The sequence below is a fragment of the Ovis canadensis genome, chromosome 1, assembly GCF_042477335.2.
Source record: "Ovis canadensis isolate MfBH-ARS-UI-01 breed Bighorn chromosome 1, ARS-UI_OviCan_v2, whole genome shotgun sequence".
NCBI lineage: Eukaryota > Metazoa > Chordata > Mammalia > Artiodactyla > Bovidae > Ovis > Ovis canadensis.
Window position 1 is genome coordinate 69215572 of NC_091245.1, and position 20938 is coordinate 69236509.

At 36.9% G+C, this 20938-nt stretch overlaps 1 protein-coding gene and 1 long non-coding RNA gene across 2 annotated transcripts in view; both read right to left on the bottom strand.

Moving 5' to 3' along the window:
• Window positions 1–2412: 2412 nt before the first annotated feature.
• Window positions 2413–5215, bottom strand: LOC138430837 (uncharacterized). Its single transcript, XR_011253413.1, has 2 exons — window positions 3282–5215; window positions 2413–3185 (listed from the first exon to the last, which is right to left on the bottom strand). It is a non-coding gene; the product is annotated as an uncharacterized lncRNA (long non-coding RNA).
• Window positions 5216–8896: 3681 nt separating this feature from the next.
• Window positions 8897–20938, bottom strand: part of HFM1 (helicase for meiosis 1) — a 121747-nt gene continuing 109705 nt past the window's right edge. Inside the window, 5 exon segments of the mRNA XM_069572802.1 lie at window positions 8897–9449; window positions 10192–10343; window positions 10446–10548; window positions 15540–15630; window positions 16972–17085. Of these exon segments, the coding sequence (XP_069428903.1) occupies window positions 9380–9449; window positions 10192–10343; window positions 10446–10548; window positions 15540–15630; window positions 16972–17085 (530 nt within the window). The 3' untranslated portion in view covers window positions 8897–9379.

Sequence of the window (20938 nt, forward strand, 5' to 3'; positions counted from 1 at the left end):
TCAGAGTCTTTTCCAATGAGTCAACTCTTCGCATGAGGTGGCCAAAGTACTGGAGCTTCAGCTTTAGCATCATTCCTTCCAAAGAAATCCCAGGGCTGATCTCCTTCAGAATGGACTGGCTGGATCTCCTTGCAGTCCAACGGACTCTCAAGAGTCTTCTCCAACACCACAGTTCAAAAGCATAACGCATGTAAGAATTAAAGATTTTAAAATTTAAAAAATAAAAAACTAAAAAAAAAAAAACCAAAAAAACAAAAGCATCAATTCTTTGGTGCACAGCCTTCTTCACAGTCCAACTCTCACATCCATACATGACTACTGGAAAAACCATAGTACATTTCTGTATTATCTGAAATTTCTCTTATCCACATTTCCCATTTAGGTCACTCAAACCACCCTCCCAATGACAACAATTCTAACGCATGATATAAATCTTTTAGTTTGCCTATATTTCTACAAAATATTTTTTCTTGTTTTTTTTTGTACAGATATTTTAAATATACTTAGATAGCTTCACATTCTATTTCTTAACATTTTTCACCTAGTACTGATTTTTAGGCCTCTGTTGCTATGTGTACTAGTCTATTGCTGAATTATTATTTTTTTAATATAAATTTATTTAATTGGAGGCTAATTACTTTACAATATTGTATTGGTTTTACCATACATCAACATGAATCCGTCATGGGTGTACATGTGTTCCCCATCCTGACAGCCCCCTCTCAGTTCCCTCCCCATACCATTCCTCTGGGTCATCCCAGTGCACCACCCCCGAGCACCCTGTATCATGCATTGAACCTGGACTGGCAATTCGTTTCACATATATAATACATGTTTCAGTGCCATTCTCCCATATCATCCCACCCTCGCCCTCTCCCACAGAGTCCAAAAGACTGTTCTATAACTCTGTGTCTCTTTTGCTGTCTCGCATAGAGGGTTATCGTTACCATCTTTCTAAATTCCATATATATACGTTAGTATACTTTATTGGTGTTTTTCTTTCTGGCTTATTTCACTCTGTATAATCGGCTCCAGTTTCATCCATCTCATCAGAACTGATTTAAATGTATTCTTTTTAATGACTGAGTAATACTCCATTGTGTATATGTACCACAGCTTTCTTATCCATTCATCTGCTGATGGACATCTAGGTTGCTTCCATGCCCTGGCTATTATAAACAGTGTTGCCATGAACATTGGGGCACACATGTCTCTTTCAATTCTGGTTTCCTTGGTGTGTATGCCCAGCAGTGGGATTGCTGGGTCATATGGCAGTTCTATTTCATTTTTTAAGGAATCTCCACACTGTTCTCCATAGTGGCTGTACTAGTTTGCATTCCCACCATCAGTGTAACAGGGTTCCCTTTTCTCCACACCCTCTCCAGCATTTATTGCTTGTAGACTTTTGGATGGCAGCCATTCTGACTGGTGTGAAATGGTACCTCATTGTGGTTTTGATCTGCATTTCTCTGATAATGAATGATGTTGAGCATCTTTTCATGTGTTTGTTAGCCATCTGTATGTCTTCTTTGGAGAAATGTCTGTTTAGTTCTTTGGCCCACTTTTTGATTGGGTTGTTTATTTTTCTGGAATTGAGCTGCAGGAGTTGCTTGTATATTTTTGAGATTAATCTTTTGTCAGTTGCTTCATTTGCTATTATTTTCTCCCATTCTGAAGGCTGTCTTTTCACCTTGCTTATAGTTTCCTTTGTTGTGCAGAAGCTTTTAATTTTAATTAGGTCCCACTTGTTTATTTTTGCTTTTATTTTCAATATTCTGGGAGGTGGATCATAGAGGATCCTGCTGTGGTTTATGTCTGAGAGTGTTTTGCCTATGTTCTCCTCTAAGAGTTTTATAGTTTCTGGTCTTATGTTTAGATCTTTAATCCATTTTGAGTTTATTTTTGTGTGCGGTGTTAGAAAGTGTTCTAGTTTCATTCTTTCACAAGTGGTTGACCAGTTTTCCCAGCACCACTTGTTAAAGAGATTGTCTTTTCTCCATTGTATATTCTTGCCTCCTTTGTCAAAGATAAGGTGTCCATGGGTGTGTGGATATATCTCTGGGCTTTCTATTTTGTTCCATTGATCTATATTTCTGTCTTTGTGCCAGTACCACACTGTCTTGATGACTGTGGCTTTGTAGTAGAGCCTGAATTATTTTCATAGTATAAGTACTATAAATAAGCATATGCTATTTTCATAATCAGAAAAAAATCCAACAAAACTTTTTATTGAAAAGATTTCTTCTAACATAAGAGCATAAAACCATAAATTATATGATTTTGTAAATGGAATATCCAACTGGAGAATTATTTATTACACTGAAAATTTTATTTTTCTAAACACCTCTACTTTAGAAATGTATTTGGAATATGTAACTTTTTCCCATAAGTGTAGAAAATGCAAAGAGAATATTTCTATGAAGATTCTAAAGTAATTTATTTTAGGAGGCAAAAATTTCAAAAGACAAAGTTATTTTTATAGTGGAAAGTAGTGAAGTGAACTTAATAAAGTATGTTCTCACTATATATTAAAAATGAAATTAAAATCATTTAAAATAAAAGAAATATGACATCGCAATGCAAACAGAAATTGAGGAGAATCCCAGAAGGATAGGAAATAGTTGATGGACAGCACAGGAAAATGAAAAGACAACTGAAGGAAGTAATAAAGCCTATGGGGAAAAACTTGAAATTTATATACTGAAAGTTCATAATTTTCAACATAAAAATCTAATAACAACTGATAATCCCTTTCCTTTCTTTAAACTTTGAGGATAAAAATAGAACGTTAAGAATTACTTTATACAATCATATTTTTATAAGATAGATATCAAATACTCAGTAAGATTTGTGTTTAATTTTCAAACTTCTCCTCAAAACAGTATATTCATAGATGATAGATGCAGAAAAAAAATCACATGTAACTATTTATTATGGGGGAAAGTGGCAAGATGAGAGCCATATTTCAAGCAGATAATGCTTAAGTCCTATGATGCTGGAAAATGTCACAAATAACTGGGTTTCTTCTCTGTCTTTTTTAGGGTAGTTTTCATGTACAGCAGACAGAAAGCTTTATGACACAACACTAACAGACAAAACCAAGTTGTCTTTACAAAAGGATTTTGTTGAACACAGGCTCTCCTCTCTCTCTTCAAAATATTGGGTTTCAAAATGAAGTCATTGACCTAGGAAAGATAAACAAATAGGCTTCAGAAGGCAGGACAAAAAGCAGGTTAAAGAACAGAAGCTTAAGTGTGAAAACCGAAAAACAAAATAATTACCTGAGGCTCAGTGCCAAATGGGAAGAAGAGATGTCTACTGATGTTGACAGGTGACCTGCAGAGAGGACAATCCACTCCAGTATTCTTGCCTAGAAAAACCCCATGGACAGGAGCCTGGCAGGCTACAGTCCGTGGGGTCACAAAGAGTAGGACATGACTGAATCGACTCAGAAGGCACATACACATGTATAAAATATATACATAATGAGAGAATTTACCTCAGAGGGCTAATGTAAAGATTAAGGGTATATGCCATCTATGTTCTATGTGCCAGATGGCCTTACTTAGGAAGTTTTTTTTAAAAAAGAAAGCATGTTTAACATTTGAGCATCCACCTGAGACTCAGATCTGCATTTTTATACTGGAGATTAGTACAGCTGCAATGTTTTCCATAGATCATATTAAGAAATGAGACTTCTTGCACAAATCTATCACTATTAATGATACAGTGAGCAGAAATATGGTCAAGAAGTTGTGTAAGAAAAAAATCAGAAAACAGATGCAGCTAGAAAGCCATTTGCCGAGGTGCAAATATTCAGTTGCAGAGAGCTAACTCCCAAACTAAAACTAAGGAGAAAAGGCATAAGTCATCATCACCATCCCCACCATCATCCCATGACTCAGATAGCTCAAGAGAGTCTCAGTCTTCCTTTGATTCTGAAAGTGCTTCTGAAGAAAATTTTTAAAAAGAAAAAAGAAACATGAAATCATTCCTGAAAACAGAAAAAAGGAAAAATTAAAGGAAAATGCATCTAGTGAAATGAAGCTGAAAATCTTGGACATGACTCCAGTCCATTGTCTATTCAGAAGAGATACTCCTATACTTGAAAATAGATTCCTACCAGGAACATGAGACCAGAACCTCAGTGGAAAAGGAAAACCAAAAATCAAATGGTCAAGAAAATGAGCACGTGCATGACAAAAATAAAAATTTGATCATGTTATCAAGCAAGCCCTAGGACAAATGGAGGCAAAAGTGGATGAGTGAGTTGTACAAATTAATTTCTATTTTGTCTCAATTTTCAAGTTTAGAGACCTGTTGATGAATTTCCGTTATTTCTGCATTTTCATTGTTTTTAGGTTTTTGGCTTTTTTTTTTCTTTTTAATGTGACTTAAACTTGAGCTGATCTTTTGATAATCTGTAACCTGAAAAATTTGTCTTGCTAAAATTTTAATAAACTTGAAATGAAAAAAATTGTAGCAAAATTCTTTTAGCTTTAAAAAAAGTTCTAATTGGTAAAAGTTGTTTCCAAAGTTAACAATTTAGAAATAATAAAAACAAAGGTGACTTTAGTCATTTGTATAGTTTTAAAGGTTTAAAGCCATCTACTGTCACAGGAGGTAACTTCAGGCAAAATGTTAATGTCAGCTGAATTTTAATTCCTCTTTTAATAAAACATTTTATAACTACAACATAAAATTCATGACTGTAGGTTTATGGACACTTTTCTAAATCTTTCAGAATGCTATGTGGTGTTTGGGTTATTTTGTTTGGATTTGTTTGGGTTCATTTTGTTTTTCTGAAGTATGTAGGGATTTTTAAGGCAGGTGTTAGTTTAGGGAAAGGTTTCTGAATTGAAATGTGAAAATAAGAAAGACAAAGATTGCTCTTTTGAATTATCTGCTCTAATTTTTTAAAATTTTATGTAGTATTTATTTATTTAAGGTTGTGCTGGGCTTCACTGCGTGCATGTTCTTCTCTAGCAGCGGTAAACGGGATATTCTCTAGTTGTGATGCATGGGCTTGTCATTGCTGTGGCTTCTCGTTGGGGAGCACAGGATCTAGGGTGTGTGGACTTCAGTAGTGTGGCACGAGGGCTTAGTAGCTGTGGCTCCCGGGCTCTAGAGCACAGGGTCAACAGTAGTGGCACACAGGCTTAGTTGCTGCGAGGCATGTGGGATCTTCCCGGATCAGGGATCGAAAGGTGTCTCCTGCATTGGCAGGTGGATTATATTACGGAGCCGCCAGGGAAGCCTGAATTATTGCTTTTACGTTACGTTAATAAAACAAAACTCTATAGGGCATCTAAGTGCCTCTCAAAGCTACATAACAAAATACCCAGTTGATGTATGAGAATTATAAAGATAATTTAGACAGTTGGTGAAGAAAACAACCTATACTGAGAGGTAATTAAAGAAGAGCTATACCACCGTGCTACATTTAAAATAGGAAATATATGTGCAGAAAACCAAGTAATAATCATTACTCTTTTATAATTGTCTTCTGGAATGGATCCTCTTAAAATTCTGATATCATCCTCTTCTCTTCCTTTCCAGTGAAAACAAGTGCTTCTTATGCTTTAATGTGCACATAATCACCCGAGAATCTTGTTAAAATGCAGATTCTGACTCAGAAGGTCTGGAGGAAGGCCCAAGACCTTCTAACCAACTGCCAGGTATCTCCCATGTTACTGGTCTTCAGATCAGAGTTTGGGTAGCAAGGTCTTTAACTACTGGCAGCCAGGAGTTGAAATACCAAGAAATAGAAAGTGGCAGCATTTTCCCTTTTGTTTTGTTTGTTCCACTAACTAAACAAAACTCACACTAAATTCTTAGCTTACTCACTTAGCTTAATTCTAAGCTTAGCTTAGTCTACTCCTCTTTGCCCTGATTTCTTCCTCACTGGTACCTTTTCTATACATACCTGTTATTATCTAGGATGCACAGGTATCCAATGCTCTCCCTCTAGATTAGGGGTCCTGGAACAGTTTAGTCCCTACAGTTCCTGTTGTTCCTATTTTCTAGAAATGGAGTCTTGGTAAAGAGACTATTTCATAATCTGCTAAGGAGTAAATTGTGATAACATCTAGAAAAGTGAGTAATCCAGCAATCATTTGTATTTGGCTTTAGAATGTATTAGAATATGCCAAAGATTTACGATTATATTTTACTTATCATAATATTAAAATAGATTTGTGTGCTCTGACCATAAACCAACCAACAGTGTCAGCGAGGAGGGAATGGGAATGGAGGGGACCTATTCGAAAGCATGAGGAAGTACATATGGGAGGGAGGTCTAAGATTAAAATCTTTTCTATGGATGATCTGTGGAAATCAAGAGTTCATTATTTAAGTCCCATGTGATTTAACACAACTCAGACATGACAACTAAATACTGTATTATCTCACCCCTTCCCAATGGGTTATTTGAAGTGCTGTTAAGGAATATTTATTTTCAGTACAAATAGTTACTTACCATTCATTGAACACATACTATGTATCAGTACTTAAACTAAGAACTTTCTATGTAGTGGCTTACTAAATTCTCACTCCATACCTATGAGGTAGCTGCCAAACAGCCAATTAAGGACACTTTTAATCGAAAAAAACTTCTGGAAATTTAACCCAACAAAGATTTTTGTGAAAACTCTGTTGTATGGTTCATTCTATAGGAATAAGTTAACCCAATGTATTTAGAGCATAGCTAATAAATAGGAAAATGTAGGGTTATTATTCACTTCATGGAAAGAATACCCAGTGACTGTACTCCTTTAAGAGGTCAGTATACATAACAAGGTTTTGAATTACATATATTTAACATACACATACTTTTCCAGGTAAGTACTTGCTCAAATGGCAAATTATCTACCCAAGTGTTTCTAAAATTAGCCTGATGATAGAAAATGACCTGGAGTGCTTCTTAAAACCATAGAACTCCTAGTTCTGTTCACTGGTGATTTTGAATTAGTTGCTCTGAGATGAAGTCTGCCAAGTTTGTGTACTTACTATATTACCCATACATTTCTGATGATGAGCAAAGTTTGGGAAACATCAGTTTACAAGTAAAGTTCAAGCTTCTTATTTTAACATCTAAAGTCTTCCACAAAGTGACCTCAAGGTATAGATCAAACATCTACAACATTTACCTATGTTTATAATTATCTATTCATTATTCCTCCCTCAGAGCTTTGCTCACTGTCCCCTCAGCCTACAATGTCCTTCTCTCATGTATTTGCCCATCAAAATCTTATTCATCTTTCAAAGCTCAGTTCAAATTTTTATCCCTATAAAGGCTTCCTTGACCCCATAGTCAGGATAATACTCTCTCTCTTACAGATTCCTATAGTTCCTTATTTTTAAAAAATATTCTTTATTTACTTTGGTTGAGCTGGGTCTTTGTTGCGTACGCAAGCTTTCTCTAGGTGCGGCTAGCAGGGGCTACTCTTCATTGCGGTGCGGGCATCTCACTGTGGTGGCTTCTCTTGGTGTGGAGCACAGGCTCTCGGTGTACGGGCTTCAGTTGCAGCACAGGGGCTCAGCAATTGGGGTGAACTGTCTCTAGAGTGCAGACTCAGTAGTTGTGGTGCACAGGCTTAGCTGCTGCATGGCATGTGGAATCTTCCCAGACCAGATATTGAACCCATGTCCTCTGTGTTGGCAGGTGGACCCCTTCCACTGTACCATCAGGGAATTCCAGAACTCCTATAGTTCTTTAAATCTCTATTGCAGTGATTCTCAAAGTGTAGTCCCTGGAATAGCAGTATCAGCATCACTTGGGAATTTGTTAGAAGTGCAAATTCTAGGCCCCATGTCAGATCTATTGAGTCAGAAACTGGGTATGGTGCTCAGCAATCTGTTTTCAAAGAAGCTCTCTAGAATATTCCAACACATCCTGAAACTTGAGGCCCACTTCTCTAATGTATTCTATATTTATTATTGTTATATTATAGGTCTTAACTTCTCTGTCAGAATGTAAAGCTCCATGAGAGCAAAAATAGTCTTCATCATTTGTATCCTTTGCACTACCAGGCACAGTACTTTACACTTAGCAGATCACAATAAGTCTTCTTAAATTAAACTGCTATTTCTTTAGTGTCAAAGTCTATGTATGCTAGATGAGCAGACTGCAGTGAACCAATTTTTCATTTTAATGGTGTTTAATAACCTTTAAAGGTTGTAGCATGATTGATTCAGATGCAGAAACACCAATTGTAAAGACGACTAAAATAAGGGCTGGTTGCTCTTACTTTTCAACAGAGACAAAGTCTCTTAAACTTGTTCTAAGTTTAATACATATGATGCCTCATAAATGTTTACTAATAACAGCCAACAACCTCATCTTCTTCTCTACTTCTCTTGTCTCTAAGGCTTTTATATCTGAAGAAAAATTCCTAAAACCTTTGAAGTGGCTTCAACTTCACACTGTATCTATAAATAAATTAGATAATAAAAACTGCTTAGAGTGCCTATCGGAGAAGGCAATGGCACCCCACTCCAGTACTCTTGCTTGGAAAATCCCATAGACGGAGGAGTCTGGTAGGCTGCAGTCCATGGGGTCGCGAAGAGTCAAACACGACTGAGCGACTTCACTTTCACTTTTCACTTTCATGCACTGGAGAAGGAAATGGCAACCCACTCCAGTGTTCTTGCCTGGAGAATCCCAGGGACTGGGGAGCCTGGTGGGCTGCCGTCTATGGGCTTGCACAGAGTCGGACACAACTGAAGCAACTTAGCAGCAGCAGCAGCAGAGTGCCTATACTACTACTTATTAATAAAGAAATCTGAGAGATAACTCACTGGAAAATAATATCAAATAACTTTTGCTGTATTAAAAATCAACATAACAAAGTTTTAGAATTCACCACATTAAAAAACAAGTTAAAGGAAGACAGTCTACACTGATTAATGTTTCCTTTATTGTTGCTTGAAATGATATAAGAATAGGTTCAGACAGCCACTGGATTCTCAACAATCTTTAGTAAAAAAAAAGTCCTTTAGTAAATTAATGGTGAAAAATTGATACAATAAATAGATTTACTGACCTACAAACATTTGGCCTTCACAGAATTTCTTCTTAAGAAAATATTAAATTGGTTCTGGTCTAAATCCAATTAATAACCAAATAATTATTTCTAAATGAAACTTAATTATCAGCTTATGAAACAAAGCCACCGTAAAAGTGCTTTTCATGAAGTTACAATATTATGGGGGAAAAATCAGTCCAAATATTTTGTTGCAAAAAAAGCCAACAAAGTTGGTCAAATCCAAGAAAAAAAAAATCTGAACAAGTATGAACTACTTTTTAAAAATAAAAATCATGCTTTGTAAGGTGTCTTTATACTTTGTCTTGTTAATATAAAAAGCATTTTTGTCTGTTTTAGAAAATACCATCAAATATTCCCAGAAAAGACTTTATTTCATCAGCTTCATCATCAGGATGATACCTACTGGGGGGGAAAGCAAATGTAAAAGTAACTATTTTTATAACACAGATTTACAATAAATAATGTACTAAAAATATAAAATGGATAAACTTGAAGATTGCTGAGAGGTAATTTATCAAATGAACTTCAACAGGCATAATCTTATAGGAAGTCTGGAGGAAATTAGAATTCATGAACTATGAAAGGTAGAGACAAGTATATTAGATAGATATTTCTTTAGACATATTAGAAAGTAGCACCATTTAATCACTGTCAACAGGTCTCGAAACCTTGACTATTCAAGAGGAAGAGGGAAACTGCTACAAGTAACCATAAAAACGATCAGCAGTACAGGCACTGATTAGACTTAACCGGACTTCTTCTTTGAACTTGCAGAATTATAACAGAACTTGGGGGCTGAAATACAACTAGAACATTAGAAAAATTAGCTGATCTCATTTCTCAAGTGACCTCATATTTCATATTATCAACGTATTGTATTCAAATTAGTAAAAAAGTTTATCAATGTAACACAGTGTTTTAATTACTAGCATCAAAAACATAGGTTCTCAAAAATTGAGATATTTGATATTTTGAATTATCTTAAGGAGCTTAGCTTACCAGCGGTCTAAAATTTTTACATCTTTAAGTAAATAAAACATTTAGGTTCTGATCCTTAAAATGAACCAAGGGAAAAGGAATGCTGAAATTCTTTGTAGAAAGCTTTCACTTGTATAGTCTTAAAATATTTTTAAAGAGTTCTTACCTGAAATCAATCTCCTTTTTACATTCATTTCTAATAAAGCAATCCACTTTCTTATTAAAATTTGAAGAGTTTGATATTTTTTCAGAGCGAGTAAAGCACAGCTTTTCAATCTCTGGTGACAGACTTTGTTGTTTTCTTTCTTGTAAATGGACCTATAATTTGAGGTTAAAAAAGTCAGCAACCATTGAAGGTTTAACTCTTCAGGCAGTATTTAAAATAAAAAAGAGAGAAGTGTTTCTTCTTATAATACTTGCATTTCCAGATTGTTGAGGTAATTGTGTCATGGAGGATGCACCAAACTTGGACACAGCGGAATTTGATAAATAAATATCTGGCTTCTCATGTGATGAAACAAAACTAAAAATCAAAATGAATTACTTGGTCAAATATGGCATATAAGAGAAACAAACCATTCTAATTTAGATCAACAGAAATTCTTTGGGAAATATGATTAGTTTATCATATTTATCACCCATAAAATTGATGCTCTATATCTTAGACTCATGGTGAAGTTGGTGTCTCTTTCTTTTTGACAAAAAAGCAATTTATATATTCCAAATTAAATACGAATACTACTTTTAAAGGCCTGCAGAAACAATCATTCAGCAGTTTTCATTAGAATTGAGTCTTAATCATCTGTAATCAAGTAGTCCGTAAATCTTCTCTAAATTCCACTTGCTTAACTTTCAGTATCCTTTCCCTATTTTGGTCTCACTGTAGACAGGCATCTCTAGTTACCTTCTCATGTGTAACTGTATCTTAGTGTTCACCTTTAGTCTTTTATATTAGATTCATTCATTACAAGCATTTATGATTCACTACCATAAGCCACATATTGCACTAGGAGCTAAGTATAAGCGGTAAACAAATCTTTAGGAGGTGATCATCTATACAGGTGCAGACAATAAACAAACAGTAAACATAATTACAGATCCTGAAGTGATATGAAGCAAATGAACTGAGTAATAATATAGTAGATAACAGTGTGGAGCACAAACCCACTTTAAAAAGACGGTCATGGATGCCACTCTGAGGAGGTGACGATTTAAGCTCACACAGGCTAAAATGTGACAGTCATGCAAGGAGCTACAAATAGCAGATGGTGTAGGGAAGAACCACACATATTGCTAGGACAGAATCTTTTTATCTCTTATAGCAAGGAATGGCAAGGAATGAAAACAGTAAAAAGAGTATGAAAGGAAGAGCATGTGTCTCCTTTTCATCATAGACCCTCAGCGCTCACAGGCCTTCCCAGCAGCAACTTCTGGCACCAGTTTCTCAGAGGTTTCTTGATAGAAGTCCATTTTAAACCCACCTATTTTCTGTTGGTCACTTTTAAACTCTTCCAAAATTATTTGTACTTTTCTAAAGTTGTGGTACACAACACTGTTCATATGCCTTGTTACTTTCCTACTTTGATTTGCCTACTTTCTTGACACCCATGGCTTTTTTCCACTGTGATGCTTCTAATCTGTTTACTCTGTATGACTTAGAACCAATGAATGGAAATGATAAAAAGACGAATTTTAAAAGCTAGTGAATGACCTGAGAAATCCAAACATGAAACGAGCACTGTAGAATGAATAAGCTCCTGGTCACTGGAATTGTCTTGGTGGAAACAGCATGATTACTTGCTGGTAATGTTGGATGGTTATTCAAGGACCCAGTGGAGGGGAGACTAAATGACATTTAATTCCTTTCAACTCTGGAATTCTATGAAATCTATGATTCTGTGATGTTGATACTAATGTTCAGTAAAATGACTAAATAATAGCAAAATTATCACATGACACTTACAAACTTAAAAAAAATTTTAAAGTAGGAGAAATAACTCTTTAGTAGAAAACTGAACCTTGAATAAAAAGTTACCACTATTTCTTCTCTGTGGGAAAGTTTTGGTTCTGGCTATAACTTCTCTCTCTTAAGTTCTAATCAGGTGCAACATACAAATGTATTTTACATTTCTACAAAGATACTTTATGTTGAACATTTCTAATATTATTTTTTTTCAAATGTCTCATATGCTCTATATCCTTAAGTAATATTTATGTCTACCCACTTGTCATTTATTCTTCCCTGTTCCTTTACTGCAATATTCTATCTATTTCTAAATCTATTCTTGAAATGACTGAGAAATCCAATTCTATCTCTCAGTTTCTATCACCTCTGCCCCAGTTGAGGCCTTATCATAGCCTGCCTTTCTCACTGGCCACTATGCTCCCGGTGGTCCCACCCTCTACAATTCATTCTACATATCACTGCTGGAATGGCATTTTTCTGATTGAATTATATAATCTTAATAGTATAAACTTAAATAGCCTTATATAGCTTTAAAATCTTGGATGGTTCTTCACTGCCTACCATGGAGATCAGAACCCAGAGCCGGCTAGGCTACAATGGGTCTATAAGCATTATTATTATTTTTTGGATAAGGGGTGCTGCAGATACTTAAAAAAATTAGTTGTCAAAATTTAAGTGTCAGGAGATGTCACATAAATTTTAGATTCTTAGCTTTTTTTAAAAATCAGAAAATCTGTCAACACTAGACTTACAGTTCCTGCACTGCAACATCTGGTTAGCTCTGAGCTGTGGCTATTCCCTTTAGAGGGGGCACTCTGCAGTTACCCTTGGCCCATCAGATCTGGAAGCAGTTTGAGTCTGTGAACCCTGATGTACTGGATACAGCACAGGTATCTAAATATGGTATTCATGGCCCCTCACAGACCTCAGCAATCTCAGCCTTAATTCTGTGGCAACACTGACCCACTTTACTGACCCTTGAGCACCAGATGCCTTTTCAAACCTTATCCCTTTACATACACTCTTCTACCTGGAATGCATACAGTTCAATTGCTCAGTCATGTCCGACTCTTTGCGACCCCATGGACTGAGCATGCCAGGCCTCCCTGTCCATCACCAACTCCAGGAGTTTACTCAAACTCATGTTCATTGAGTCAGTGATGCCATCTAACCATCTCATCCTCTGTCATCCCCTTCTCTAGCCTTCAATTTTTCCTAGCATCAGGGTCTTTTCAAATGAGTCAGTTCTTTGCATAAGGTGGCCAAAGTATTGCAGTTTCAGCTTCAGCATCAGTCCTTCCAATGAAAATTCGGACTGATTTCCTTTAGGATGGAATGGTTGGATCTCCTTGTAGTCCAAGGGACTCTCAAAAGCCTTCTCCAACACCACAGTTCAAATCATCAATTCTTTGGCACTCATCTTTCTTTACGGTCCAACTCTCACATCCATATATGACTACTGGAAAAACCATAGCTTTGACTAGATAGACATTTGTTGGCAAAGTAATGTCTCTGCTTTTTAATATGCTGTCTAGGTTGGTCATAGCTTTTCTTCCAAGAAGCAAGCATCTTTTAATTTCATGGCTGCAGTCACCATCTGCAGTGATTTTGGAGCCTAAGAAAAGAAAGTCTGCCACTGTTTCCATTGTTTCCCCATCTATTTGCCATGAAGCGATGGGACCAGATGCCATGATCTTAGTTTTCTGAATGTTGAGCTTTAGGCCAACTTTTTCACTCTCCTCTTTCACTTTCATCAAGAGGCTCTTTAGTTCTTCTTCACTTTCTGCCGTAAGAGTGGTGTCATCTGCATATCTGAGGTTGTTGATATTTCTCCCAGCAATCTTGATTCCAGCTGGTGCTTCATCCAGCCCAGTGTTTCTCATGATGTACTCTGCATAGAAGTTAAATAAGCAGGGTAATATTCAGCCTTGAAGTACTCCTTTCCTGATCTGGAACCAGTCTGTTCTTCCATGTCCAGTTCTAACTGTTGATTCTTGACCTGCATACAGATTTCTCAGGAGGCAGGTGAGGTGGTCTGGTATTCCCATCTCTCCCAGAATTTCCCAGTTTGTTGTGTTCCCGACAGTCAAAGGCTTTGGCGTAGTCAATACAGCAGAAATAGATGTTCTTCTGGAAATCTCTTGCTTTCTTGTTGATCCAACAGATGTTGGCATTTTGATCTTTGGTTCCTCTGCCTTTTTAAAATCCAGCTTGAACCTCTGGAAGTTTATGGTTCATGTACTATTGAAGTATCACTTGGAGAATTTTGAGCATTACTTTAAGAGTGTGTGAGATGAGTGCAATTGTGCAATAGTTTGAGCATTCTTTGGCATTGCCTTTCTTTGGGATTGGAATGAAAACTGACTTTTTCCAGTTCTGCGGCCACTGCTGAGTTTTCCAAATTTGCTTGTATATTGACTGCAGCACTTTAACAGCATCATCTGTTAGGATTTGAAATAGCTCAACTAGAATTCCATCACCTCCACTACCTTTGTTTGTAGTGGTGCTTCCTAAGGCCCACTTGACTTTGCATTCCAGGATGTCTGCCTCTAGGTGAGTAATCACACCATCGTGATTATCTGGGTCATGAAGCTCTTTTTTGTATAGTTCTTCTTTGTATTCTTGCCACCTCTTTAATATCTCCTGCTTCTGTTAGGTCCCTACCATTTCTGTCCTTTATTGTGCCCATCTTTGCATGAATTGTTCCCTTGGTATCTCGAATTTTCTTGAAAAGATCTCTAGTCTTTCCCATTTTGTTGTTTTTCTCTAATTCTCTGCATTGATCACTGAGGAAGGCTTTCTTATCTCTCCTTGCTACTCTTTGGAACTCTGCATTCAAATAGGTATAGCTTTCCTTTTCTCCTTTGCCTTTCACTGCTCTTCTTTTTTCAGCTATTAGTCTTTTTCTTTTATACCTGTTAAACTCGGTTCTGTTTTGGTAATGTTTATTTATTTTGGCTGTGTCTGATTTTAGATGCAACACACAGGATCTTTGGGATCTATGTTGCAGCAGGTGAGATCCTTCTGTTACGGCACGTGGGCTCAGAAGTTGCAGTGCATGAGCTTAGCTGCCCCACGGCATGTGGGATCTTAGTTCCCCAACTAGGGATCGACCTGTGTTCCTTACACTGGAAGGCAGATTCTTAACCACTGAACCACCAGGGAAGTCCATCTCCCTGTCAAACTCTTATTTGGTTTTCACATCTTGTGAAAAGTGAAGATTCCTCACCTCAGCCCCAGAGACCATGATTCAGTAAGTCTAGCATGGGGGCCCAAGAATGTGCATTTTTAATGTGTTCCCCTAGGAGTTGGACATAACTGAGTGACTAAGCACACACACACACACACACACACACACACACAAGGTAATTTTGATTTGTGTGGTCTGACAAGAGGACTTTGAGAAACACTGCTCTAAGATTAAGAGGGCTTAGCTTGGCTGATACCCTACTGCTTCTCTGACATCTAATGACATGATCCTCCTCTCTACTTACATGTCATAAAAACATAAAGTCGTAAGTATTTGAAACCAAAGTTCTAAAACTTGCCTCTTAGACATTTCTCTTTGGAATTGGCCTTTTGATTCTTGGAATGGTAGCTTACTTTCCCCAGTACTTGAACTCAAAGTGTTTCCAAATCCTAGGTAAAGAGATAACATTTTGAAATAAAATACCAAGAAACAGATGAATAAAGATTTTCACAAGTTCTACAAGGACTCTCTCCAAACAGATATGATCTGGTTAAAGAGAGAATGAAAAATTCTCAACAGTTAAATTTACTGTACATATATAAAACAAAGGAGTGAAGTTAATGGAGTAAAACTACATAACACATAGGTTAGCTTATTAGTTACTATATTAAAAGGCCCCCAAACCATTTTTATTCATTTATAAGCCATGTAAATGATTAAGTCGAAGTTATTCGATATTTTCAGTGATCTGCAAAGGGCTGACTTCCTGCTGTCAGCCATCCTTGGACAGAGTCTCTCCATCTCGCTATCTTGTCTTATACTTACCAAGGTTTTCACTTCTCTGTTTTAGTGAAATAGGCTGAATTTGCCAGTAACTCAAAGGCCTAGTTCCATTATTTTTGGATTGTATATGATTTAAACACAATATCTAATATAGGAGAAACTAATCATTTCCTCTTAATTATTTATTCCTGAAAAGTCAATTCATGTATTATTTCTGCTAGAAATAATATTTTTATGTTGTTTACTAGCATATAAAAATATTTTTTAAAATAGAATATTTTAAAATATAGCAGTTGTTTACATGTCGATCCTAAACTCCCTAACTATTGCTTTCCCCCATCCTCCTCCCTGCCCCTCCCAACCCCAGCAACCAGCAAGGACCTAATGTATACCACATGGAATTCTGCTCAATGTTATGTGGCAGCATGGATGGGATGGGAGTTGGGGGAGAATGGGTACATGTATATATATGGCCGAGTCCCTTCACTGTTCACCTGAAACTATTACAACATTGTTAATCAGCTGTACCCCAAGGCAAAATAAAAAGTTGAAAAAAAAAATGGAACATTTTTGTCTTTCAAAAACATTACCAGAACATGTGAAATCCTAAAATGGAGAGCAGGATAGTCTCTTTTACAAGGGAAAATTCAATAAATCTTAATTTGAATACAGCCTTTAACAAGAGAAGGGACAACAGAATAGAAAAAGCTCATTTGCTATATCATCATTATGGAATAATCTTGACCTCTGTCCTAGGGATAGGAAATGTTATTTGTGAGAGGGCCACATTTTTAGTTTTGCTAAAAATTATAATCTGAATAAATCAAAGCTAATTAAGTACATGCACCAAAAAGGCAAATAAAATTAGTTTCAAAAACTTGACTGAAAAATATTCGAGGAATTTCTCATGAATTATTTCATTCTAAAATACATACATTTCAAATAAAATACATATAATACATATATACAAAAATATATACAAATGAAATATATTTCATGCTATTTACCTGATGTTTTTGTCTTCTCAGTTTCAGCTGAAAAGCTAGTAATTTCTACTAAGTTTTCATCATCAAAGTCATCCCAAATTTCATTTCCGAATTCAAAGTTCACTTTCAAAACTTCTGAAAATGAGAAATTACTTTTAATCGCATCTGTCAAATTCTAGTTTCCAGATGCATTAAAATTTCTGTTGAACAGAATTGTTTGAGGGGCTTTTTCACTTGAAGTTGTAGAATAGGTCCATCAAGAAAAATCTGTCATGTGTTTGTGTAAGTAAGTATGCTGCTGCTGCTAAGTCACTTCAGTCGTGTCCGACTCTGTGCGACCCCATGGATTGCAGCCTACCAGGCTCCTCTGTCCATGGGATTTTCCAGGCAAGAGTACTGGAGTGGGTTGCCATAGGTACTTTTAAAACCATAAGCATCATTATCTATTGACATATGAAACACATTTTTCAACTATTAATACTAAACAGAGGTCTTGAGTAGTAGTTTTCTAAAGCACTGGGGTCAAGCATTATTGAGTATTGTAGTCAACCAGTTTTATTTACTATATTACATGTAGTGATTGACTGCTACACTAAATTTAATTTTCAAGGTATTTTTCTAGATAAAATTAATTTTCCTTCTTAATTCCTGCATAAGAATAATCTTATTCCAAGATTGGATTGTAATAGCTTCTAAAATGGGCTTCCTTCCCATCTCCTTTCCTTACAAGTAGTCAATTTTGAGTATTGCTATGAAAATATATCTTTATTTTTCTGCTGCGAAAATATCCTCAGTGTTATCCACTGTACATAACCTGGTTTTAGAGCCAGAATACCTATTGTATGTAGCCTGGGTTAGAGTCAGACTACCCAGGTGAAAATTCCACCTTTCTCATTTACTGGTTGGATAATATTAGACAAGTAATTTAAACTCTGAGCCTAGTTTTCTCTTCTGCAGAACAGGGATAATAATAGTACCTAACACATATGATTATTATGGAAACTAAATGTCTTTACCTGTGCAGTTTTCCATAGCAGTGTGTTAATAAATAGTGATAATTTGTTTCTCCAAAAAATCTTGTGTATATATATGTATTGTATGTATTTGTTATATGTAAAGGATGTGTGATTGCAGCCATGAAAATAAAAGACACTTGCTCTTTGGAAGGAAAGTTATGACCAACCTAGACAGCATATTAAAAAGCAGAGACATTACTTTGCCAGCAAAGGTCCATCTAGTCAAGGCTATGGTTTTTCCAGTGGTCATGTATGGATGTGAGAGTTGGACTATAAAGAAAGCTGAGCACTGAAGAATTGATGCTTTTGAATTGTGGTGTCGGAGAAGACTCTTGAGAGTCCCTTGGACTGCACAGAGATCCAACCAGTCCATCCTAAAGGAGGTCAATCCTGGGTGTTCACTGGAGGGACTGATGTTGAAGCTAAAACTCCAATACTTTTGCCACCTGATGCGGAGAGCTGACTCATTTGAAAAGACCCTGATGCTGGGAAAGATTGAGGGCAGGAGGAGAAGGGGACGACAGTGGATGAGATGGTTGGATGGCATCACTGACTCAATGGACATGGGTTTGTGTGGACTCCGGGAGTTGGTGATAGACAGGGAGGCCTGGCATGCTGTGGTTCAAGGGGTTGCGAAGAGTCAGACACGACTGAGCAACTGAACTGAACTGAACTGAAAGGATGTGTAGCACACAATTTACACATGATAAAATACATAGCATGCTCAATTGTAAATTCCACACATCTAATTGATTATCACTGAATGTTTTCATTGAATTTTGCCAAACTCTTGTTCTGTATCAACATGTGGTTGCAATTGATAAATGTAATTCTCACATTCATTTGTCAATTCACACATTGGTTGATATTTTTGTTGACTTTAATAAAAGTTGGAGAAGGAAATGGCAACCCACTCCAGTATTCTTGCCTGGAAAATCCCATGGACGGAGAAGCCTGGTAGGCAACAGTCCATGGGGTGGCAAAGAGTGGGACATGACTGAGTGACTTCAATTTCTTTCTTTAATAAAAGTAAAACAACAAAGACATGTTGGAACTTCATTCATTCAACCAAAGACTTAAGCAACTTCTTTGCTGAATTAGATAATAATTTTCCAATGCTAGAAGAATATTCTTTCACTTTTCCATGCTATCCATGATGTAAGGGCTACAGACATGACACTGACAAACCTGCACTTTTAACATTTTCTCCATCACTTTCTTAAATATAAGCAATAAGTCAAGCCATGATTTGTATTGTTTGCTGACTTCTACGATGTAAAAATTCCCACTATGATTGATTTCAAGCTAGCAGTGTGACACAACTGAATGCAAGGTTGGGAAGAAATGCACAGTAGCACCTCTTTATGAAGTATTTCCATCGTACAGATACAAATATAGATGTAAATCTCATGTGTTAGTGTTAGTCACTCAGTCGTGTCCGACTCTTTGTGACCCCATGGACTGTAGCCCACCATGTTCCTCTGTCCATGGAATTCTCCAGGCAAGAATACTCGAGTGGGTTGCCATTTCCTTCTGCAGGGGATCTTCCCAAGCTAGGGATTGAACCTGGTCCTCCTGCACTGCAGGCAGACTTTACCCACTGAGCCACCAGGAATACAGATAATAGTAAAATGTAGTAGAATAATGAGGAAATGGTTAGTTTTAATATTTACAGTCTTAGTTTTTAATATAATTTATTTAATTGAAACTTTATATAAATAAATTTTAATAATGCCTGAAAGAATCCCCTTATACTCTTATAAGCTCACTCCAGTAAAATTTTTCTTCAATTTAAATAACCTCTACACTATCCAAAACTTTCTCTATCCTTTCACTCTACCTTCAACTCCAGTTCACATTATTCTAATTTTGTACCTTGATAACACATACATATCTATGTTCTACAAAGAGAAGTAGGTACAAAGTGCAATAGAAATATAGAGAAGAGGACCATCTGGCTAGATGGGCTGCTGCTGTTTAGTTGCTAAGTGAAGTGAAGTGAAGTTGCTCAGTCGTGTCTGACTCTTTGTGACCCCATGGACTGTAGCCTATCAGGCTCCTCCGTCCATGGGATCTTCCAAGCAAAAATAAGGGAGTGGGTTGCAATTTCCTTCTCCAGGGATCTCCCCTACCCAGGGATCGAACCTGGGTCTCCCACATTGTAGGCAGATGCTTTTACCGTTTGAGCCATCAGGGAAGCCTGGTATTTAATTGCTAAGGTGAAGGTGAAGGTGAAGTCGCTCAGTCGTGTCCGACTCTTTGCAACCCCGTGGACTGTAACCTACTAGGCTTCTCCATCCCTGGGATTCTCCGTCCATGGGATTCTCCAAGCAAGAATACTGGAGTGGATTGCCATTTCCTTCTCCAGGGGATCTTCCCGACCCAGGGATCGAAGCCGGATCTCCCGCACTGCAGGCAGATGCTTTAACCTCTGAGCCACCAGGGAAGTCATGTCCAATTCTTTTGCAACTCCATGGACTGTCACCCACCAGGCTCCTTTGTCCATGTGATTTCCTAGGCAAGAATACTGGAGTGGGTTGCCCGCTACTTCCTTTTCCAGGGGATCTTCATGACCCAGGGACTGAACCCAATTCTCCTGCTTGGCAGGCAAAATCTTTACTGCCTGAGAAGCCCTGGCTTGATGGGGACTGGCAGCTAAAGAAGGAAGAGACTTGAGCATATTTGTATGCTGGAAAGAAAGAGACTTTAGGGAGAAGATATTGAAAATAAGGGCAAAAGAAGAGAGACAGCTAGTCTCCAAAAGTTCCAGGGGAGGCAGAACTGGAAAAATTAAGATTATAGATGAAAGGATAAATCTTAAATAGAAGAAAAGATAATTCTTTTTATAAAACAGTTAAGGATAGTACAGAAACAGAAAATATATAGTTGTGGGGTGGAAAGTTGAAAGAGTTCATATATTACAGGTTTTGATTTTCAATTCTCCACTGATAACTAAAAGTCAATTTCATTTT